This window comes from Hemicordylus capensis, chromosome 6, assembly GCF_027244095.1.
Source record: "Hemicordylus capensis ecotype Gifberg chromosome 6, rHemCap1.1.pri, whole genome shotgun sequence".
In the NCBI taxonomy this organism is placed as follows: domain Eukaryota; kingdom Metazoa; phylum Chordata; class Lepidosauria; order Squamata; family Cordylidae; genus Hemicordylus; species Hemicordylus capensis.
In genome coordinates, this window is record NC_069662.1 from 115,143,919 (window position 1) to 115,168,319 (window position 24,401).

The 24,401-nt window shown below is 42.1% G+C and overlaps 1 protein-coding gene across 2 annotated transcripts in view; it reads left to right on the top strand.

The window, feature by feature from the left end:
* The first annotated feature begins 2,302 nt into the window (after positions 1-2,302).
* Positions 2,303-24,401, top strand: part of CPVL (carboxypeptidase vitellogenic like) — a 77,268-nt gene continuing 55,169 nt past the window's right edge. Inside the window, exons 1-3 of one of the 2 annotated variants that reach the window (XM_053264929.1) lie at positions 2,303-2,417; positions 15,394-15,600; positions 18,324-18,442. In XM_053264929.1, the coding sequence (XP_053120904.1) occupies positions 15,411-15,600; positions 18,324-18,442 (309 nt within the window). In that variant the 5' untranslated portion in view covers positions 2,303-2,417; positions 15,394-15,410. Of the gene's footprint in view, positions 2,418-7,877; positions 7,996-15,393; positions 15,601-18,323; positions 18,443-24,401 lie in introns of those variants that run through there. The other variant, XM_053264930.1, reaches the window with a different exon arrangement.

Here is a 24,401-nt window from a genome sequence, read left to right on the forward strand (position 1 = left end):
GGCAGATCTGGCCACAGTTACCCATGCTTTAGTCACATCACAGCTGGATTATTGTAAATGTTCTACATGGGGCTGCCCTTGAAGAATATTTGGATATTGCAGCTAGTGCAAAATGAGGCAGCTAGGATTTTATCTGGAGCTGCCCGCTGGGATCACATCACACCCATTTGAAAGAGTTGCACTGGCTGCCAATTTGTTTCCGTGTCCAATTAAAGGTGCTGGTTTTTACTTTTGAAGTCCTTAATGGTTTTGGCCTTGGATACCTGAGGGACTGCCTGCTCTGAAAGGTTGCTGCCCTCTTGATGAGGTCATCCGAGGGGGCTCTGCTCCAGATGCTGACAATGAGAGAGGCTCAGCTTTTGTGCACATGGGACAGGGCCTTCTCAGTTGTTGCCCCCAGACTCTGGAACGCTCTCCCGGTGGCCATCCACTCCTCAATTCCATCACAGTTTTTAAAAAGCATATGAAAACTTGGCTCTTTACCCAGACTTTTATATGATTGTTTCTATTGCTGATGCTTTGTATCTTTTATGGTTATATTGTGCTTTTTTTTTAAAAAAACAACTTTTAATTAGATCTGTATTTTAAAATTCTAGCTAATATTGTAATTGTGTAATTTTTGTAGTCTTGTTTTAAGTTTTGTGTGAACCGCCTTGAGAATGTTTTAATGAAAGGCGGTATAGAAATTTAATAAATAAATAGATGGATAGATAGATAGATTGCCCCCACTCCCAAGCTCTATCTATTTATCTCTGTCCCCACCCCCAAGGTCTGAGTGACACAAGGTGACACGTCCCAGCACACCGACCCTCAGAGCTGCCGGCAGCAGCCGGTGTTCACCTGGGTGGGTGATCTGCCCACTCAGGGAAGGTGGAATGATAGTCTGTGGGGAGGCAAGCTCTTTAGGGCTTTCTTCTCTCCGCAAACCCTGTAGCCCTTACTCACTGGTTTTGAGAAAGGGCTCACTAAGTCAGACCATTGTCTATCTAGTTCAGTATTATCTACACAGACTAGCAGCAGCTTCTTCAAGGTTGCAGGCAGGAATTTCTCTCAGCCCTATCTTGGAGAATGCCAGGGAGAGAACCTGGAACCTTCTTCCCAGAGTGGAACCATCTATCTTACAGTGCTCACATGTCTCCCATCCAAATGCAAACCAGGGCAGACCCTGCTTAGCAAAGGGGACAATTCATGCTTGCTACCACAAGTCCAGCTCTCCTACAATGCACATTTGGCGTCTTTACATATTTTATGGTGATAGTGGGTTTTTTCTTACTTATCAGTCTTGTTACTACTGATGTACTCAATAGCTAAGCAGCACATCACACTTACACTTATTTTACAGGAAGAATACAATATTCTTCTTTTGGTATAGAATGTAACAGTAAAACAATGCTAATGTCTTTTAATTATGGATATTTTCATATTCAGAAACCAGATCTATATGCCACACACACAGGACAGATTTTATGGTTTCCTTTTATAAACACTGTGTTTTCGAAAGAAAATGTATCCTCGTTTCAAAAACGTAACCACGGGGATGTGTAATCCACCATCCTTTATGGCGTTGACTTTAATCTTGAAAATTCTAGGCGGTTTATATAAAAACAGTCACATTCCACTTACCCTTATTTTGCTTTGAAAAGACATGATCTAAACGAATATAAATATGTGTGATTTTTCTCCATAAAAATCTGTCTCACGGAGTTTATTTAGCGCTTTTATGTACTGCTTCTTTAAGAAGGAAAGCGGGGAGGTCTGTCAGCTGACGAACCAGTGACTTCAAACGCTAAGCAATGGCTCGTTCTAATTCAGAACAAAATTGCTTCCATTTCTCTTTGTGCAGTGCGATCCTGACCTAAGTATGCTTACTCCCACCAAAGTAAATCCCGCAGCTGCCATATGTGACTCCCTCCTAGCAAAAGCGAGCTCTGAATACAAAGGTGTTTGTATTCAGGACAGGTTGCAATATTAGCCAGGACAGGTTGCAATATTAGGATTCACCCAGGCGAATCCGAACTAACTCCGTACAGCAAACTGATCCTATGCACGCGTGCTCAAAATGTCCAATCGCGTAGAGTGGGGGTAATAACAAGTAAGCGTACATAGGACATAGCCCAAAGGCAAAGCAGAAAGATGCGTGTTTTGCACGTGTCCGCTTTTGCTTTTATAGGGATTCATCAACGCGCTTCCTACATACACAAGAGCAAGATCTGGAAAAAAATAACTACCAGTAGCATATGTGACCATTTGAAGCCGTCTTAGACCCTCCTGGTTCATTTAAGAATGGGCAGGCGCTATGAGCAAAGGAGGTGGGTAGCTTCTTTGGTACCGCCTTTCCTTACAATACGAGACTTTGATTGGTGGAGGCTGGCAACCGCTGCCGTGTCATACATGGTCTTCGCAGATGATCTAGGCTGGTGAGTGCGAGCGAGCAGGAAAGCAGCAGCGGATTTGCAACCAGTAAACTGGAGAGTGTTACGGGGCACTGCTGCTGTCCCAGTTCGTGTGGGTGGCGTCTGGAACGGGATAGTACGAGGGTTCCGTCCTGTTGACAGACTGGATCTCGAGTTCGAGGATGGTGGTGCTGCCTACTAGGGCCTAATACGAACCACCATCTCGGCAGTCTTATAATTTACAGGAATTACTCTCAAAGCCCAATATCGCGTCCGCCGCGCGGTTATTAGCAATCCGGTGCTGAATCATTTAGATCGGGATTAGTTCATTTTGAAAGAGAAAAGTGCCGGGTCTGATTAGAACCCGTGTCCTTTGATCAGGAAGCCCTTTTCCATATCTAAAACCTTGTACGAAGCTGCCTGTGTCTGAGATTAGTAATGGGATTGGTGGTGGTGGTGGTGGGGGGGACATTTCATAGGCGCACTTTTGACTTTATGACTTTATGCACATGCCAGTCAATGTTGGGTCTCCCACGCTGAAACAGGGCGTGGGGCGAAGGCCTAGTTTAAATTAAAACCGGTAGAATGGGTTGAGATTCAGTAATGAGAAGTGAAATCAGAAACCCAACCTTTTCCAAATCTGCAGCTGATGACTTCATAGCACGTGTGAGAGGAAGTGGCTCTTTGCAAAATTATATAAGGTTTTAAGAGCCTTTTCCCACAACTGGTTTATTGCATAATAAATGGTCCATTTGTTGTTCTTTAATTCATGGCCAGTCCTTTGGTTTAAACTTTAAAAAAAATATATTGTGGAACTTTATTTTCAGAACACTCAAAGCTCAATGCTTTGTGTCCAGACATTTTTCTTAAAGAATGGCTGTTTTTGTTACTTTAGATCAGGGGTTCCCAACCTGTTTAAACAAGTGTATTCATTTTGTGGCAAACCTTCAGCTCAGGTATCCCATAAAAATCATGTGCCTTGTGTGTACACACAAATTCAGATGTTTGTTATGAGACAGGCTACTCCAGTCACTGGCTTATATTCAGATGAAATTGCTTATGAGTAAAGTAAATGTTGTGCCGTCAAGTCTATTTCGATTCCTGGTGCCCACAGAGCCTTGTGGTTTTCTTTGATAGAATACAGGAGGGGTTTACTATTGCCTCCTCCTGCACAGTATGAGATTATGCCTTTCAGCATCTTCCTATATCACTGCTGCCTGATAAAGGTGTTTCCCATAGCCTGGGAAACATACCAGCAGGGATTCGAACCAGCAACCTCTAGGCATTTCCCTGCTGTGCCATTAGGTAGCTTACTCCCTCTGAAATTAACAGGACATGTTTACTTATCTTATTAATTTCAATGGGAGTAAGTGCTAACTTTCTGAAGCCTGTTAGGCTGAGGAGGGGGTACTCTGTGCTTGAGCATGTAGCCAGTCAGACTCAATCAGGAGGAGAGGAGGATGGTCTTACCCTCACCTCTCCCCTTCTGCAGCAGACAGAGCTGAGGTGGTGTCAGCTTCAAGCCAGCAATCCTCAGACGGAGAACCAATAGTGCAGCTGCTGCAGCATGGGAAGGCGGGAGGGCTGAATGCCTCCTGGGAGCTTTTCAAGTACCCCTAGGGATACTAGTAGTACCCTCTGTTGTGAAACTCTTCTCTAGATCACCAGATTATCCCAGGCTGCACACAAACAATAACTTTTCAGAGATTGTTGCCTGAGCTGCCCTTTTTCTGGCCAATCAACTAGTCTCTGGTGAAACTGGTTATGGTGGGTTTTAACTGCAACTAACAGATTTCCCACATGAGCTTTTTTATTAGAGACATGCTAGTTGCTCAGAAAGCTTCACAGTACTACCAGAGGATCAACTTCAACTTGATCCCATCCACTAAAAAGATAATTCCCCTCCCCACAAATTCTCTGATGGACAAGTAATGCCATTGTATATACAAATACTGCATGTACTTTCCATGACTAAGCAAAAATAAGTACTAGATTCCACTAAGGTCAAACCACACCTGATGCTAAACGCATTGTTAGGTCTACCATTTTCTTTCTTTCTTTCTTTTTAAAATGGAAATAGCCATGAGTAGGCCAATCAGGCCTGGGAATACAGTTGTTGTTGTTAACATAGTAACATTAAGGGGTAAGTCAGTCTCATTGTTCTACAGAAATTGTGGTCTGTCAGTGTATCATTGGAAACCTTGATCTTGGAAGCCCCATGGGTAGATTGCCCTTCTGAGAACAGCAAGTGCAGTTTTTAGGGAAAGTGATGTGGAGTTAAAAATGGACCAGAGGTGCACCTAGGTAATTTAGGCGCCTGGACCTTAAAGGCCTTTGGAGGCCCCTCCAATGCAAGTTAAGCATCATTTTTTAACACATAGGTTCTTGAGGGCACACACCACACCATCCAGGACAGACTAAAAAAGATTTGGGGGCCCCCAGGGGATGTGTAGGCCCTGGACTTCAGCCCCGAAGTCCAGGGGTAAGAGTGCCTCTGAAACTTACAATTGATAGATCGAACTTTGCTGCCTAGTTCTGTATGATTTTGAGGAAATTCCTTGTTTTGCTCCTTAAATCTTTGCTGAAAGGCCAGAATGGGGAGAGATTTTGTATATCTTATCACTGGTGGCTTAGGAATGTCGCAGTAGGTAGCTATGAGCTCATAGATTTTTTAAAAAGGAGTACTCAAGTTCTCAGCAAAAACAAAATTGAATATCTGGATTAAAAGAACCCAGCTTGGACTCCTGGCAGATTCCTTGTATACAGAGGCTTAGCATGTATTGTTGAGAATACAGTATAGTGTGCCACAAGCAGAGAAGGAGAGCAGGAAAGAGGTGCCATGTCAAATTGGCCTACATGGAAAGTAATAATCTGTCTTGGCTTGGCCAGGAGTTCTGTTAGTAAAATAAAAGTATTGTGGGACAATATGGAGAGAGAAGAGCCGAAAAGTGCTAGAACTGGGGATCATGAAAGATAAATATTAAGAGCCCCTGTAAAGGGGACTAGAGAGTTCTACAGATTATAGGAATGAGATAAAAAGGCAGAGGTGAATAGGGGCATTATCACATTTGCTAGAAAGGCGACAGGATGATACTTTTTTTATGCTGGTACCTGCAGCACAAAGCTAATTTACCTTATATCAGTGACATGTGGTAGTCTGCTACAATTGGGTAGGATTTCATCTTTTGGAAAACTTTAATGGCAGGGAAGCTTGTCCTTCGTGTGTGTGTGTGTGTGTGTGTGTGTGTGTGTGTGTGTGTGTGAGGGGTGGAGAGAGCGAGTGAGCGAGCCTGATTCAGACATACTGTACGAGTGCACAGATTTCTGTACACTCGTACATGTGTTTGTGAGAATGACTGTACCTGTGTTTATTTTTAAAGTGAATCTGGATAGAGGCCTTTCAAATTCATGGTACAGATAAGAAGTGTACTTCTGTACCTGCATTCAGCATAACATGTGAATGCCTGTACCTGTGTACAAATCTGTAGCTGTATACTCTGTGCACTTGTGGGATAAGTGTTGAACCTAACACGTGAATGGGCCTAGAGAGAGAGCGAGAAAAAAGTCCAATTTAGACATTATGCTGTATGAGTGTATAGAGCAGAAGTGCTCTTACCCCTGGACTTCTGAGCTGAAGTCCAGGGCCTCCACACCCCCTCAGGTACCCCAAATCCTCTTTATTCTATCCCAGGTGATGTGGTCAGTACCGGCCAGTCAAGCATGACTATAACTTGTGCCGGGTGTGGAGTGTGATCTCTGCTTTTGGGACAGAGGGGGGAGTGGGGAAAGAAATATGTGGGATGGGAATTTATTAATTTTTGTGTTGAAATGTTTCTGCTAGTGAATATTTGCACAAATATACCTGTTTTATATTCTTACATTCTTTTGAGTTTAGTTTCTGTTTGTATCCTCAAGAACCCATATGTTAAAAATACTGCGTGTGTCATGGGTCTGTGTGTTGTGTGTAATAATGCTTAAATTGCAGCAAGGTGGGAGAGTGGGCCTCCAAAAGCCTTTTGGTTCAGGCTCCAAAATTACCTAGGTGTAGCTCTGATACAGAGAGCTGGTCTTGTGGTAGCCAGCATGAATTGTCCCCTTTTCGAAGCAGGGTCCATCTTGGTTGCATTTGAATGGGGGACCACATAAATGAGCACTGTAAAATATTCCCCTTAGGGGATGGGGCCGCTCTGGGAAGAGCAGCTGTGTGCTTGCATGCAGAAGGTGCCATGTTCCCTCCCTGGCAGCATGTCCAAGAGGAGTCTGAAGAGATTCCTGCCTGAAACCTTGGAGAAGCCAAGTCTGTGTGGACAATACTGAGCTAGATGAACCAGTGTCTGACTTGGTATATGACAGCTTCCTATGTTCCTAAATATCTGTACACTCGTACATGTGTTTGTGTGAATGACTGTACCTGTGTTTGTTTTAAAAGTGAACCTGGGTACAGGCCCCTCAAATTCATGGTATAAACAGGAAGTGTACTACTGTATCTGTGTTCAATATAGCCTGTGAATGACTGTAGCTGGGTAGAGATTTGTACCTGTGTAACTGTACATATGTCGTATGAGTACAACCTAACATGTGAATGAGCATCATTTGAATGGGGCTAGAGTGTCAGAGGCTTGGCTCACCTCATTCTCTTCAGTTATCTTCTGGGCCTCTTGCTGCATATGAGTGGTAATCTGAGCTGGGACAGAGTGTTTTCCATGGACTCTGTCCCTAGGTGGACTTGCTATCACTATATTCCCTGGGCTCCTGCAAATCTACCTGGTTGCCCCCAGATGGAAGATTGGTTTGCATTGAGAGTACCATGGAGGAAGACGGTGGCAGAAGTACAGGATGGTTGGGCAAATGGAGAGAAAATAGACTTGTTCTTACTGGAGTTACCTGAAGTTCTTGGAAGTGGAGCTAAAATGTTGTTGGGGAGCTATTGGAAACCATTCTAGAAGAATTAAGTGACCAGGAAATGCTGATAGAATGCAATGGAACAGTTGCTACTGATTAGAGAAAAGCTGCTGTGCCATCTTTCATGGGCAAGATGTTAAATTAGTCTTCTCTCTTTCTGGGTCCTCTAATCCATGTCCTTTGGCTCCAAAGGTCTGTATTTGTGCAGAATTTTTTACAGAAATTAGGTACAAAAACACAATACTTTGAAATTAGAAGAATGCTTGTCCATTAGATGGAATATTTGAATGAGGGAATGACAGGGGAGAGAAGGGAGCACAGGAGATGGCTGAGAAGTTCCATGACTGTGGGGCTCAGTTGCTTGGTAGGTTCTATTGCCAAGCAGACACAAATGCCTGGCCCTGTTTTTGGAGCAACCACGCAGCCATTTAATTATATTAAATGTTTGTTCTCCTTTCCATTTTTGACAATGAAAACAAGACTCTAAGGGTGAGTATAATGCAGTGAGCCACAAGGGGGAGTTCCACTGACAGAGGAACTGCTATCAACTGGCATTTACTTTAACGTTCCTGCTGTCTGATCAGCATCCTTTAAAAGGCGGTAATTAGCCAATAGATTCATTCATTTCTTTTGAGTAGCACTACTAAAATTCTGTGTGATAGGGTTGGAAAAGAAGGAAGTGGGCATTCTAAGTTAACTGGTAAGAATATTCTTTCTCTAAATCTTCATTGTTTTTGTAGCTGAACTGCACATGTTTTTTTTTTTTAACTCAAGACTAGTTGGTAATTGTTGCTATAAAATGCATGATTGAAAAAATATGTTTACTTGTTCATCTAACTAAGGTGCCTTGAGTTCATGCAGTTTTAGCTATAACAAATCTCTTGGATTCCCTCTGTTTCTCTAGCTTTTTCCTGAATGGGAAAGGTTTCCATATAGACTTGAAGAACTAGCAAGTTGCTGCCAAGTAAAATGTAATTCTAAGCAATTTTGAAATACTGTGCTGAAAACAGATTCCTTCCTTAGCTTCCTAATGATTCAAATCCTCCTGCTGTGCTTTACAGAGATACACTTGAGTGACTGGGAACCTGTTTGGAAAGCTTCTTGGCTTTGTCAGCAACGTTCTGCAACAGATAATTTTTTTTGGCCTTGTTCATGAAATGTGTTTAATTTATAACCAAATTCCAGGTTTGTATCCTAGTCTTCAGAAGCCAGCAATTTAAAATAGACAAAAGCACACTGAACTGGGAATAAGGATTAGGTCTGAGAACTTGTGTAGTGGCTAAGGGTGTGACCCATGCAAATTGCACTCTGGAAATGAACTACTGTAGGTGAAGCAAGCTGCTAGTCCTCCAGCTATCCCCTTCTTGATAGTATCGACCTGGCTTCATGAGGCAGTTGCAGAGGTAATGCATATGAAGTATTTTCAACAGTCAATGATTCCTTGCTGCCTTACAGTGACAGTGAAGAATTCTGCTGCTTAGGCAAGCATTTGCTTAGGGTGCCTATTGGAATGACTTTGAAATTTGGCCTGTATTTCCTTTTGGGACTTGGTTACTACCTTCTGCTGTTTGAACTGTTTTAAGCAGGGCTAAGCAGAGTTCAGGTTTATAGGATCTACTCTGATGTTCACTAGAATCCTCCAGTTAACCAGCTGGAGCCAGGTGCAAAATAATAGCTTGGGGAGGGTGGGGGCAGATATGCACTTAGTATTAAGGAGCAGATGTGCACCTCCAAGCAATGCTCAATCCAGTTCTTTGTTTTCAGAACCAGTACAATCCTTTTAAGCAAATGTCCCCTTCTAATTTTCCTTCACACTTTCTTCATTTCAGCTGTCTAATTTTTTGACCGTGTGGGGGGCAGGGGAACCTCTTTGTTACTGCTGTTATATTAAACCACTAGGAATTGCAGACTTGGATCTACTTCAAATTACCCAGAGGTCTGTCTGCAGATCCTGATCTACCTTTTGCCCACCTCTGGTTTACATTATAGACTGTTCCAATTGTTTGGTTTTTATCATGATTTGTAGCTGGCTACTAGCTGCTTTGAACGTCCTTTTATGAGATGGAAAGGCAGGTTATAAATCTTTTAATAACTTGAAAAGCAATGCCTTTGCTCTTAAGAGGCTGTCTCAGAATTTCCAAAATCTTCCACAGATGAATATAACCAAATTCTCAGTTGTCCATAACTGGAACTCTCCATAATAAGCCATACATAGACTGTTTTACTTGCTGAAATGATAATAATTTTGTTATGATAATAGCATCACCTAGATACCAGGCTCAGGCCTGTGTTGAGGGAATAGCATTTCAGCTGCCTACTTTTACTTCAAGATAATGATGATGCTTTTTTGAAGCTGATTATAAGCAAATCAATACAGTTAATCTTCTACTACTACAATGAATATTTATATACCACTTTCCCACAAAAATTCCCAAAGAGGTTTACATAGAGAAATAAAAATGTGAACATTGTCAAATAAAGACTTCGCAATAAATTGATTACTCCAGTATTGAGGGCGGGAGGGGAGGATCTCGCCTGAAAAAAATGTAGTTTAGTTTCCGAGTGCACAGCTTTCAGTGCAGGCCCTGCTTGAAAAGGGGAGGCACCTTTTCTGATGGAGCACTACAGAATTGACAGTGGGGATATTCAGCCGTGTCAAGGTCTTTGCTGGCATACAGTTCTATTCCTTAACAATGTGTTTGAGCACAGAGCTAATCAGGGCTGGTATATGTGGATGGCAGAGACTGGATAGCCAATCTGAGCCATGGACCCCTTGTAAACCAGTTCGTGTGTTAACAAAACAAACAAACGGGAAGAGAGACTTCCTCTCTCCAGGGCATTTTTCACACAGGGCTTTTAGCTCATATCTCCTCCAGAATGGGGGCTGTGCATTCACATATCAGCCAGATTTACCCCGAAGTCCCTGTGAGCTATCAGGAAGCACTTCACACATGATTTGAGGTTTTCATTGCGCATTAGAATGTAGCCCAATTTATATCCAGGGTAAAAAAAAATCCACTTTTTGCTTCCGTTTGGGGGGGGGCAACTTCAAACTCCCAGTAAAGCCTGCTGCCTGAAGACCCTCCTGGAGACAACCAATAGGAACAGTTTATGAGTTTTCTTCCAAAACTCTGCAGCTGACAACCTTTACCTCAGAGCTGCTTGTTAGAGGTAGCAACATTTTTAACCCTTACAGAGCGTGGAGTGGACAAAGAACCAGGCAAACACAAATTACAATCCATAAAAGAAAGTGGGAAGGGGTCATTCCTTCACCTGCTATGTTAATTCAGTCTGGAAATCTATTCATACAAGGGAAATGTAATTTTTTTTTCTTCGTGATATAAGAAAATTTAAAATTTTCTAGGCTTTATCAACACTGGCATTAAACATGAGTGCTTTGGTTCTCAAGTCATAAGATAGGTGATTTTGTCCTGTGAGAAATCTTAGAGCATCAGCTATTTGACTCTATTCTCTTGTTCTTCTTGGTTTTCTGTAGGATGTCTATGTGTGTGCAGCTATGTACAAGTAAACCAACAAGCAGAATACTGCAAAACAGATGTGTACAGCCATAGTTGTATTTGGACAGGCAAGCTTCTGGAAGAACCAAGCAAAGAAAGCCTAACTTTACTTTTTAAGATTTCTGGAAAGTCAACATAGTTGGCTAATGACTGGTTTCACAAGTAGCCCTGTGGCTCTGTGGGAATATTCTGCAGTACCATACAGAACTGTCCTGGATACCATTTCCCAGTTGAGATATAGTGGGGGTATAGTAAACCACAAAATCACCTCCTAACACACAACTCACTGGCTGACATTCTGTGCGGTGCCAGAACTGTGAAAGAGGAGTTGTGTCAGTGGAAGACTCTGCATCACAGCCCCACCCAGAGTGTTGCAGAGCAAAGAAGCACACATGGAGGGGAAACTATTTTCACTGCTCTCCCTCCAAAATAACCTTTTGATTTCAGGAATATGTCCTTGATGGCTGTACACAGGCATCAAGGACATATTCCTGATTATAAGACTGGTTATAAGCACTGCCTTGGGGGGGACCCCCAGAGGCAAGTCACATGACTGACTCCCCCAGTTTGTGCACCCACCTGGGCTTCCTTCAGTTGTATTCATCCTCCGAAAATGATGTGAGTGTTAAGACCTGGAGCTACCAGAAGAGCAAGTCTTTCTCTAGTACCATTAAATGACTTGCATCATCCACAATTTACAAAACCTTTTAAAAAATAATTTAGGATGATGTTCTATTGTGGCACATAGGAGATATATAGATATAGATGTAGATTAAATTTTACTATGATATAGGATGATTTTCTATAGAATAATTTAGGATGATGTTCTATTGTGGCACATAGGAGATATATAGATATAGATATAAATTTTACTATGCTTTTTGTTACCACTATTCAGCCTCTTTTAAGATTTCTTTACTTCATGAGCTGAGCTTTGGGGCAGGGGCATTTTAAAATCTTGTCTCTGGGCCCAGGCATCTGAGTCTAGTCTATCCTCCTAATGTGAAGATAAAATACCAGATCTTTCAGTGGGTCTCACTAGTATTGGCATATTTATAGCTTCACAAGGTTCTAGTTCTTATTATTCTTTGGTCATGGGTCCCACCCCACCCCCATATACTCTGGCTTTATAGGTGGGAGAAGTTAAGAACTGACTGCTGCTTGAAACTTAACTAGTTATTTATGGGTAAGTGGCTTATTCTTAAAACTCACTGACCAGTGTAATACTATATAAACCCCACTGTGTTCAAAATATTCTCAGGAAAGTATGCATAGGATTGTAGCTCCAAACAGACATTTTCAAAATGTGCCTGCAACAACCATCTTCCTCTGAACAGCATATGACACTGCTAAGCTAAATAATAATGCGACATGTGCTGCAAGAGGTTTTCACTGCCATAAACATCTGAAAGATCCATTGAGTCCAAAGAATAGTGGATTTGGCCCATGAGGAAGGAAATGGTATCCTGGATGCCCTTTCAGGCTGGCCGCTGCCTAGTCCCCATTCAGTGAGGCTGGGGTGGCCTGATAACATTGTCTGCCGAGTCACATTCATTGAGGAAAGTCTGACATAATGTTCATAAGTGTGACTGAGCAGCTGGCTGGTTTTATAAGGGCGGACCTAATGTGTCCTTGTGCCTTTACAGCAATGGATATTGCTCTTGTTCCATCTGTTTCATTGGTCTTTGAAATCCAAATTCTAAATCTGTGATTAGCCATGCTGCTAGAGAATGCTGGCACTGGAATGTTGTAACAATTACTGCCAAGTGAAAGGAAAGGCTGTGCAATCCTCAACCTTTTTGATACTTGCACAACCTGCTTAGTCGGCTTTTGAATTCTGAGGGGCTTTCCAGATGAAGGTCCTTTCAGTTGGGAGTAACACTGCTTTCTCTTTCTAGATTTGGCAAATACTAATAGAGATCCCTTCCCCAACATTAAGCAGGGGGCGGTGGAAGAGCTAGCTTTGTTGCCTGGCACAGCGATGGAGAGTGGATGTGTGGTAGAGAGTCTGTTTAAATGGCGTCAAACTGGATACTAGAGAGGCTTCCAAAAAGATAAAAGGGGAAAAGGCCACAGGGGAGGGGAGGACAATACATCATCTGCAAACTGCAGGGCATTCATAATGTCTTCTAATGTTCCTGCAAACCTGTAATACACACACAATTGCCATCTTCCCAAAAATACCTATGACATTTTGTTTGCTGGGCAAAAAATGCATGGGGGACTTATGTAGGATTTGGGTGAGCAGGCTGGAAAACAGAGATTCCCTCACAGCATTTGCTCGGGATAGGTGTCGCCTGGGTGGTTTGCCAACATCTGCTGCACAGTCCCCATGGTGAAGCCATAATATTTGGAAAGGTCTTAAGAGTCTTGAATGTACTTAGCTTTGTTTCCCAAACAAACTTCATAACCACAAAATCAGCCCCCCAAAAGCCATTGAATAATGATCAGACAGAATGGCTATGACTTTGGAACCATATGAAAAACAAACAACAACAACAACAATAATAATAATAATAATTCAATTTCTATACCGCCCTTCCAAAAATGGCTCAGGGCGGTTTACACAGAGAAATAACAAATAAATAAGATGGATCCCTGTCCCCAAAGGGCTCACAATCTAAAAAGAAACATGAGATACACACCAGCAACAGTTACTGGAGGTACTGTGCTGGGGGTGGATAGGGCCACTTACTCTCCCCCTGTTAAATAAAGAGAATCATCATGTTAAAAGGTGCCTCTTTGCCAAGTTAGCAGGGGTCTGAACTGAAGACCAGTTACTCAGATGCATCCAAGACTCCTGTGTGGCAGCTTAGCACTTGGGTGTCAACTGTACCTTCCTGCATACTATCAGTAAGGATAGTTCAGGTGGATTCATTATTTATTATTATAATTTTATTATTATGACTTTGCACTCTCTGATTCTGGCGAATGGCCTAGAAGCTAAAAGTCTAGCTGAGCCAATAAAATTCTGGTTTGATAGCCACCCTAAAGATATAGTCCCCTTGCAATACTTGTGTTGAGTGTAATACTTGTGTCAAGTGTAATGTTGACACAATACTTGTGTCAACTGTTTGGGGCAGTTCTTAATATTGCTTTCTCACAATTAGTATTATCGACTTAAAATGTGTTAGCATAAAGAAAGATTCACATTTCCCTTTATGCTCCTAAATCCTGTTTTGTTAACAAAAATTCAGTGTGTGCGTGACTTCTTTCTTCTTTCACAAAGAGCTTTATGGCACCTTACAGATGAACAAATGCATTTGTTAGGCTTTGAGGTGCCATAAGAAGTTGTTTTTTTCTGCAACATACAAATATAACTGCCCATCTTGAAGCTGACTCTTTCTTCAATGAATTTTCTCAGAAACCAACACTGTACGATGGTGAGAGAAAAACATTCAGAGGCTATCCTGTTCTAACTTCTTTTTTTGCATTTTAAATTTTTATTGGAGTTTACAATAGCTTTTACATTCAAATTACATTCATTTATCTAATTCCACACATAAGTAAATATTGACTTCCCGCTTGCCTATCTGCGCAGTTCACAATAACTATACATATTAACCATTGCTATAATAATTCAAAACATACATGCGCCACAATACTACTCGATTTTACCCAACCCAGCCTGCTGTTATTGCTATATTTCAAACCCTACTGAAAAGTCCATATTAGAAAAATAATTCTTTGAATAAAGCAAAAATGGTTCCCAATCTTCTTTAAAACATTCCATTTTTTTGTCTCTTATAAGTGCTGTAAGCTTTGCCATCTCAGCATATTCCAAAATTTTAATCAACCAGTCTTCTTTTGAGGGCATTTTAGTGTCTTTCCATTTCTACGCATATACTATCCTGGCTGCCGTGGTTGCATACATAAAAACGGTTATATTTCTTCTAGAGAACTCTCTTTCAGTTATTCCCAGCAGGAAGGATTCTCATCCTGTTCTAACTTCTAAACTGTGGTGTGTGACTGACAGTAGGGTAGTTTTGTATGGATCTCCAATACTGGGAAATCAATGCAGAAGAAAGGCAAGGAAAAAATTAAGTCTGCTTTCGTGTTGGAAAGCAGTGACTTTGCTACAAGAACTCTGTGTACACTTAGAATTGCCATTGATTTACCTTTGGTCTCTCAGGCTGCATCCGTGCTTACTGGACAACTTTGAATAAGTAATTCTATTGCTGCTGACTGAAAGCCCTTTCATTTCCAGTATGGATGTAGTTCTTGATGGATTTTTTCTGTCAAAGTACTTTTTGGAAGTACTTTGGGCAACCTTGGAATTGCTGGGCTTGACGAGGAAAAAGTGAAACCCTGAAATTTTCCATCCCATCTGCTAGTATTCGTTCCTAGCTGAGTTAGGCCTGGTTTGCACATGTAGGACAATGATTTAAAGACCCATATGCTCTGGGTGGGGGCAGGAGTGGAGGAGCCCAGGCCAGGGAAGTTTATCAAGTAATTTGTTTTACAATAGTAGATGCTATATAACATATTTGAATTACTACTTGGGGCGGGGTGGGGTGATTTTTACGAGGCAGCAACCAATTTTAATTTGGTCTGAAACTGTTTTGTCTCCTTTCTTCCAGGATAGTTAAATGAAAAGATGGGCAAGATAACCTTTTTGCTGGCTTTGCTGAGTCTGAGCTTGACCTTGAAACTAGGCAGTACCTATCAGCGATTCAGTGTGTTTCGAAGGATGTTTGAAAGGATAAAGTACTCTGTGCCATCGGAAGGAGACCCTGGGCAACCACTGTTTCTGACACCTTATATTGAGAGTGGCAAAACTGAGGAAGGTAAAAGTAGCTCTGGAAACTTAGTGAGTCTGCACACTTAAAATATGCAGGGAAAAATAGTTTTTTTCAATGTTCCCTTAGTATAGTAGTAGATCGTAGTAGCTGTCTCTTCTTCAGAGCAGTGGATTAGAAGGTGCATTTTTAACATTCTTATATTACTTCCTATTGGAAGTTTGCTTGAATGTAGTCAGTATTGAGCAAATGAATTTAATTTATCATCTTTCTACTATTGTCTGGATGTACTACAGACACATGTTCCGACCTGTACTAAAAATGTAGTTGATGAACCCATTTTTCTTGCATTTCTTTGCCATATGACTCTGTGTTGCTTCTGAAGTGAAGTTCCTTTGGTCAAGAAAAAATTGAACCAATATCTATAGTTAGATATACTTGTTACCCAGCATTTGCTGTACTCCTTTTATTCACTGATCATCCTAGGAAGTAACTCATTTCCTCATGTCCTCCTTTCTTCCTGTCAGCACAAAGATTGATAAAAAGCATTATGTGCACTCACTGACCCATATAGCAAGTGTGGCACTCCTGATTGGATTAAATTGAGAAGTCTTTATACCTGAAATTTAAAGCATGATATGATGTGGACAAATTTTCACAGTAGTTTCAAGCAAGTATGATTGTTTATGGGAGAGAGGAGGTAAACTGTGCTCATTTCAGTCTAAGCCACTACATGAGAATATATGGTTTGCTTATTATAAGCTGACAATCTGCAGTGGAAGTTGGACTTGCACAAATTTTATCCCCCCGCCCCCAAACATAGTCAAAATACCAGACATAATGACTTTGAAAATGTTCACTACACTGAGTGAGGTAAATAACTAACAATCTTATAATACTTTGTTAAGCTGTTCAGTATTTCTTGAGGAAATTGTAATTAGTTACAATGGATCTATATTTTTACATTATCCTAAGAGAGTCATTTATTATACTTAGAGAGGAGAAGACAGGCCCCCATCCCAAAGGCTCACAGTCTTAAAACTTATACAGTGGATTAGTTCAAGTAGCACATCGGCCAGCCACTTGGACTCACATTGAGGAGCATATGAGCACATGTCTATCCAGCCCCCCAGCCCCACTGCTACACTGTTGTTAGCAATAGCACTTAGCAATAGCACTTACATTTATATACCGCTTTATAGCCGAAGCTTTCTAAGCGGTTTACAATGATTTAGCATATTGCCCCCAACATTCTGGGTACTCATTTTACCGACCTCGGAAGGATGGAAGGCTGAGTCAACCTTGAGCCCCTGGTCAGGATCGAACTTGTAACCTTCTGGTTACAGGGCGGCAGTTTTACCACTGCGCCACCAGGGGCTCTGGTGTTCTGTTGCATAATTGTGTATGGAGTAGTTTGTTAGGGCATGCCATCACCTCTTGCCTGTGGGCTTCTCAGAGGCATCTGGTGGACCACTGTGTGAAACAGGATGCTGGACTGGATGGGCCTTGGCCTGAACCAGCAGGACTGTTCTTATGTAGTGAGAGGTAGTTTGGGTGAACTGCCTCCCACAGATTATACAGCAGAGTAATATGCATGTAGATGCAATTCCCCCATGTGATTCTGAGGGCTGGCAGATGTATCATCCAAACCCTATATGTCATTTGTAGATTGTAAGCCTTCAGGACAGGGGCCCTTTCCTCCATAGCCTTATTCAGACATTAAAAAGGGGGGGTGCTCTACTCACATGCAGTGTCCTGAGAGTGCATCTTGAAGCCCCATCTCAGTGATGATGCCTTTGGAGCCTCCCCTCTGAAGAGTCAGACCCTGTGACTGGACAGATTCTTTCCATGATTAGAAGGCTGGGGGACCCCAGACTTCTGATCACAGAAATAATCTGTCCTCAATTAAGTGGTTATCTCTTCAGAAAAACACTGTATTTGTGGACAGCATAGGGGTAATATTTCTGTGTCAGCACTCTGGAAGGATTTGCAGGTACACTTTTGAGACTCTGTATGCAAATACAGCCCCCCCGCTTAATGTCTGAAGACGCTTATATAAAGCTGCATGCAGTAGAAATAAAAGTGTAATGACTTATTTGTGAGGATCTGCATGTGACAGACAAGAATATTCTAAGACATTCCAAGAGATGATAGCTGGTCTTGTGGTAGCAAGCATGACTTGTCCTCTTAGTTAAGCAGGGTCTACCCTGGTTGCAAATGAATGGGAGACTTGATGTGTAAGCACTGCAAGATATTCCCCTTAGGGGATGGAGCTGCTCTGGAAACAGCATCTGGGTTCCAAGTTCTCTCCCTGGCATCTCCAAAATAGTGCTGAGAGAGATTCTTGCCTGCAACCTTGGAAAAGCCACTGCCACTCTGTGTAGACAGTGCTGAGCTAGATGGACCTACGGTCTGACTCAGTATATGGCAGCTTCCTATGTTCCTATGACAATTATATTTAGTCAGGGGTAAAAAACTACTGTAGTCAGAATAGGATGAATATATCAAGAGAGACCTTTCAGTTATCAATATTGTCAAGATTTCCTGTTTATTATTCACAAATTGTAGGGCTAATTGTTTAGTAAGGTAATGTCTGTTTTTCAATAATTATTTCCAAATTGTTAAATCTCTTCTGTGTGTCTTATGCAGAATTACTGACTGAACCCTTTCTGCTGTGTCTTGACACATGCCTCTGAACTTTAAAACTCTTTTTAAATTTCACATTCTCCTTCTCATCCTTCAGTTTGATTTGTTGCTTTGTCATTCTGTAGGAAGGCAATTAAGTCTTGTGGGCCCTCTTCCAGGAGCCAATGTGAAGAGCTATTCAGGGTATCTCACAGTCAACAAAACACACAACAGCAACCTTTTCTTCTGGTTCTTTCCGGCTCAGGTTGGTCTATTTGAAATACTCCTGGATTAAGCTTTTAAAGGTAGTTTTAAAAACCTTCACTTGTATTTGTTGAAATTGGAACCCAGTGTTCTGTGCCAACATTGCTTCAGTCCAGAGGTGAACTCCATGATCAGCAATTGTACCTAAGTGGATGTAGTTGACTCTTTACCATATAGTGTCTGCTATAAATTTACTGTATAAATTTATAGCATAAAATATAATATATATAATAAAAAATATAGCATAAAATATAAATTTACTGTAAGGCAGTTACATCATTTGGGGAGCTATTAATCTCTACTGTTTGGCTAAACAGTTTAAGTTTGACCACAACCAGTCAGAAATACGGAGTGAACCGAGTCTTGTTAAGTCATGTTGTCTTGTGGTTGAACACTGCAGATAGTACATGTGGTTTAACAATAGCAACCACAAGGCAAATAATCAACTGTATTGTATCTGTGTGTGAAGGGGGACATCAGAGGATTGTATTCACATGTGCTATGTCATTTACTAAATAAGATGCTAAGAGTAGCAAAGGGTGACCAAGAGTCAGCAACCTATAGTGCACATGCTAAAAGTGGCACCAAAAATGTTTGAGTGACACTCACACTGCTAGTCTGATTAATGACACTTAGCTAGCTCCAGGGGTGGTTTTAAATTTTGATAATTAAAATCGAGGGCACAGGGAAGAAGGGCAACCTCTCTTGTGGGCCGTGTGTGTTTAGGGTTAGAATCTAAACATTATGTATTACCACATAAAACTTTGAATCAGAGTGAATAATGAAGACTTGGCACACTCCTTCTGGAAGGTTGCCAACCTCTGTCTTAGTCCAACAGAGATGGGATCCCTGTGTGTGCATTGAAAGGGAATTGTGGTGAAGACAGATTAAGTTGACCATTAGTCTGGGACAGAAGTGAGATGAAGCACAGGTCGACCACCCATCAAGCACCCTATTAATATTTACTTTCAAATGTTAACTTGAGAAATTGCCTGTATTCTAACACAGTAATCAGCAAACCCACCCTTTGTTCTTTTAAAATACATTGTTGATCACTTTGACACACTGGTTGACATCCAGTGGAAAGTTGTGTGTGCTGTATAAAGTTTTTTCATGTGTGGTGGGGAAGGGGTGATTTTTAGCAACCCTCCCTTCCTTCTGCAGCACTCTGTCTCTTGAAAAGATGTTCCTAAGGTTCCTGCAGCCCTCAGGGACATGTTTTCAGGAGGGGCAGGGAGCTGCAGAGAGAAGGGACTGGTGGGAAATTGACCCTCCTCTGTTGCATGCATACAGTGTTGTTTGGCATGCACACATCCTTAGTCTATATGTTTCCTAGTGATTATCTTACTTTAATACTGCTTTTAAATCCTGCAGTGTCTCTTCCCAACACTGATGCTCTAGTTCTTTATTATTTATTAGAAATATATAGGGAAGGTAATTTTACTTAACATGTGAAGCTGCCCTAAGCTGCATCACACCACCGGTTATGACACAGTCACAAAAAAAGTATTTGCAAGGTAAGAGTTCTTAAGTGTCATGTAATATGACTCCAGCGCATAGATAATGGTGATCTTAAGGATTATGTTAAATTTCCTTTTGGGATCTATTCACAAAGAGACAAATTAGTGGATCTGGTTATTGGCCTTCACTATAGATAATTTAGCATGCTAATCACTTAGGCAACAAAGCATTGTGTGACCTTTACTGTATGTACTTAGTCTCAAGGCTATGGCCACCCCAGAACGCTGTGAATGTTTCTGATTTGATCCAGCTTTCCTGTTTTCCTTATGATGATAAGGTCACTATGGAATAATCTGAGTGTTTTCAAATAGCTCATCTGCTTTGGCCTTTGATAAATGCATATGTAGAAAGAGCCTCGAGAACTGAAGGTCTACATATGCCAGTTTCAATGTGTAATTATTTTTTCTTTGCCTCAGGAGCCCCCTTATCTTGAAGCTAGTACAAGAGAGGGTTGCTATGCAGAGCATGTTGCAAGGAAAAAGGGGAAGAGGACTACAGAAGAACTAAGGAAGGAACATTCCTAGCACAGTTACAGCATCAAAAAATGCGATGAGCTTTAATTTATCATACATTTCAAGGTAGCTCACAAAATAGAGCAATGACATACAGTATATCAAAATAGAAACACAGCAATAATTAAAACAAAGAAGAGACAGTTAAGAGTACTAAGCAAAAGACTTATTTAATAATAGTAAAAGCAGAAAGTAAATAAAACCACCTTAGTTTTGCACTACTTCTGAACCCACACTCTTCATCAACTTCTAGCACAACACCTGGACAAATACAGTTGTTTTCTCTTCTTGCCAGAAGCTTAGAGTTATTTTACCACCTACCTCAATAGAGAAGGGACTCCCCAAGTGATCTGAAGGAATTTGCCTGCAAGCTGGCAGTTATGATGCCAACACACTTTTGGATTTGGAAACTTTTATTTTAAAGATCATAATAATTTTTCATCTACAAGTGCAGAGTTTTCTTTTTTGTGCTGCTAAATGGGCCATTTACGGGGATGGGCTTGAGGGATGTGCCCCAGATGACTGGATTGGCTACTAAGCTCCTCTGAAGCCCAGACTTTAGCACTTTGCAGCTATTGCTGAAGTAACTTGAGCAAACATGACCAAGGCAGTATCATGCCTAATGACTTGCCAGAATAGCCCTCCATCTTCTCTCACAGTATGTAACCCTTTTGAACATTGTTTTTCTTTGGACGAGTTCACATATAATGGGGAACCTGTGGTCCAAGCAGCCCAAGTTATAGTTGGAACCTGAAATTGGTGTAGCAGACAGCCTCATCTCTCAGTGTGTTGGAAGCAGCTGAGTTAAGCCAGAGGTTAACTCCTTTCTGCCCTTCCCAGCGAGGCCCTGGATGCTATCCAGCCTGCCTTTGTGTACTGCCCTTTGACTGTCAAGCCTTCCTTACATCATCTGTTATGCAGCCACTGTACCCGATTGCAAATGGGGCTGACTTGCCTAGAACAAACTAGAGGTTGATGAAGAGTGTGGGTTCAGAAGTAGTGCAAAACTAAGGCGGGGGCACTATTAGGGGTGACAAGCCAACTTCAATTATTGGTTATACATCTAGGTTTCCTGAGAGAACATGCAGTTCCTGCTGTAGGGCTTGTTCACACAATCAGACAACTGGGTAACTGAGTAGGGATGTGCATGGAACCAGCAGGGGCCAGTTCGAAGGTGGGGGTGGGGCAACTTTAAGGGTGGGGGCGGGTGTACTTAGCCCTCCCTCCACTTCCCCCCCCCACTGGTGCTCCATTTGTAAAGACCCTGCCGGGGTAGCAGCATACCTCCCTGCCGCCCCGTCCCCTCAGCCAGGCACCCCTGCGCACTTCCAGTTCGTGCACATCCCTATAGCTGAGATCACAAGTAGGTTCCATGCTATGTGGGAACCTGCCCTTTGTTCCCTTCCCTTTCTCTTTCTCTAGTGCCTTAGGGAGCACTGCATCTCCTGTGGGGAGAGCTGCTTCTGACCCTTGTCCTGTTGCACTGCCCAGTGTTATAACAAATGCTTTGCTTCTTTCCCATTTAAAGGTAAAGTGTGCCGTCAAGTTTATTTCAACTCCTGGTGCCCACAGAGCCCTGTGGTTGTCTTTGGTAGAATACAGGAGGGGTTTACCATTGCCTCCTCCCACATAGTATGAGATTATGCCTTTCAGCGTCTTCCTGTATCGCTGCTGCCCGATATAGGTGTTTCCCATAGTTTGGGAAACATATAGGTGTTTCCCATAGTTTGGTGTTTCCCGATATAGGTGTTTCCCATAGTTTGGGAAACATACCAGCGGGGATTCGAACCAGCAACCTTCTGCTTGTTAGTCAAGCATTTCCCCACTGCGCCACTTAAAGTAGCTTCTCTCCCATTTATAAATCTGCACCAAGACAACATATAGGCATATACAGGTTGATACCAATATCTGTATTTGAAATGTGTGGGGTTTTTTGGTAGCAGAGCTCGGAAAGCTCATTCAGAGGACCTCTTGAGAATGTGAATTCAGGACCCTTCGCTCATTAAGATTTTCATTCGTAGACCACCTGGGCCATTAGTTTAAGCTGGCATAATGTGGTTCCTTACTGAACAGAAAGAAATGAGTTTTGTGAAACTTACTTTTATTGCAGCTGGTTGCCTGAGTGACAAATGAACAAATGTTTTCTGTTTAGTGAACCAATATTGATCGACTTACACCAGTTGGCCCAGATGTCTCTAAACTGAAGGGGATTTAAACAAGCTTTGGAATGAATAATTGATGTGTCTTCAAAATATTTTACAGGCACAGACCAAGAATAGCATCCTACTGGGTCTCTGCAGGAACTCTTTCCAGAAAAATACTAAAAATGTGAAATCTCAAAACAATATGCTTGAATTAAGTAGATTAATTCTTAAGCCAATAAGCCTAATTTGCTTTACCTTTCAAAGTGTTTATTAACATGACGTAAATTCGGAAGTATCGTGGGAAAGAGAAAACATTGCTTTGCATAAAAGCACCTGCTCCATTTCCAAGTAAAGGATGTACTGTTTTGTTAAGAGTACTCATTAATCCCAGATGCTCTGGTAGCAACTGAGCTGTTCCTATGTTTAATATTTCTGTCACCGTCCTAGACTTATTACTTGAAAAATGCCATCCATTTCATACAACAGATGCCAGAGAGGAAAAACCAGTGGCAGCAATAGATCTACTTTGTTTAGATGAGTCCCTGAACAGGTTTTCACAACTCATTCAGCCAGCCAGCCTCATTCAGTGCAAGAACCAAAAACAGAAGGAAACTGGGTATGGTAAGAAGAGAGAAATGAGGAAGGAGCGATTCAGATTGATTAAGATTTCATTATACTGTTGGATAAAGAGTGAATAAATGTGTAAGTCCAGAAGGGGTGGTCAGAGATTAAGTGCATGTTTTAGCTAGCTTTCATTCTGCCATGCTATTCTTCTATGAGCAGGGAGAGTTTTTCATGGGAGTATTCAGATATGGGATTCTCCCATCTATAGTCTGGTACAATCAACAACTGCATCACCCAGTTCTGTATGTGTAGGTTGCCTCTACTTACTTTCCCTTTACCACTCTATTTAAAGTGTGAAGCTTTCTTTTCATTGCCCATACAAGATGTTGAGACTGTGCAGGCATGCAGTGAATGCTTGGCAGAAGGGAGTGGGGTCATGTCCACTGGCCCTTTCTGCCTGCCTTCCTTCCTACGTGCATTCAGCAACTCACCTGAAAGAATCTACATGAGTGCAAACAGGCTTTCAGATGTTTTGCTGAAGGCACATATGGAGGAGGTCGCACTAGAGTTCACTCAGCATAATGAGGCTGTTCTCATGCATACCCTAACCCAGGGTAGGGAAGCCCAGCCTGGATTGGGCCCGATCCCGACAGGGCAGCACTACTAGCCCAGCTTTTAAATGTGGCTCTTAGCCAGGGTTAAGGGCTTGAGCAGGCCCTTAACCTGGGCTCCGGGATCAGGTGTTTCTTGGGGCTATATTCAGCCCCAGTGGACTCAGAGATGGGCACCTAGAGCACTTGTCTCCTGGGGGAATCTCCCAATGAATTGCACATGCTGTGCAGTGCATTGTGGGATATCCAGAGGCTGAGATGTGTCGTCCTAGTCTCCGGAGCTCCGTGCTGCACCACGTAGCATGGATCATCTGGGAGCGCAATGCACTCCTAGCAACAATAAAATGCTTGTCTGGGGGAGAAGGGGAGTTCAACCAGCCTTCCCCACCTGCCTGCCACCCTGCTTGCCCAGTCACATGAACAACCTCACTGAAGCTCGTCTCATGATCAGTGAGAAGAGCTTCTGGTTGGTCTGTGTGGAGAGCGGGTTAACTTACTCCTCCTGCAGACAATCGCCAAGCTGTCCCCGGGCAGCCAATCGGCCGCCCACATGATTACCAGCTCCATCATGGAGCTGGTCGGGGCAGCGGGGATTGGGGGCTGCCTGG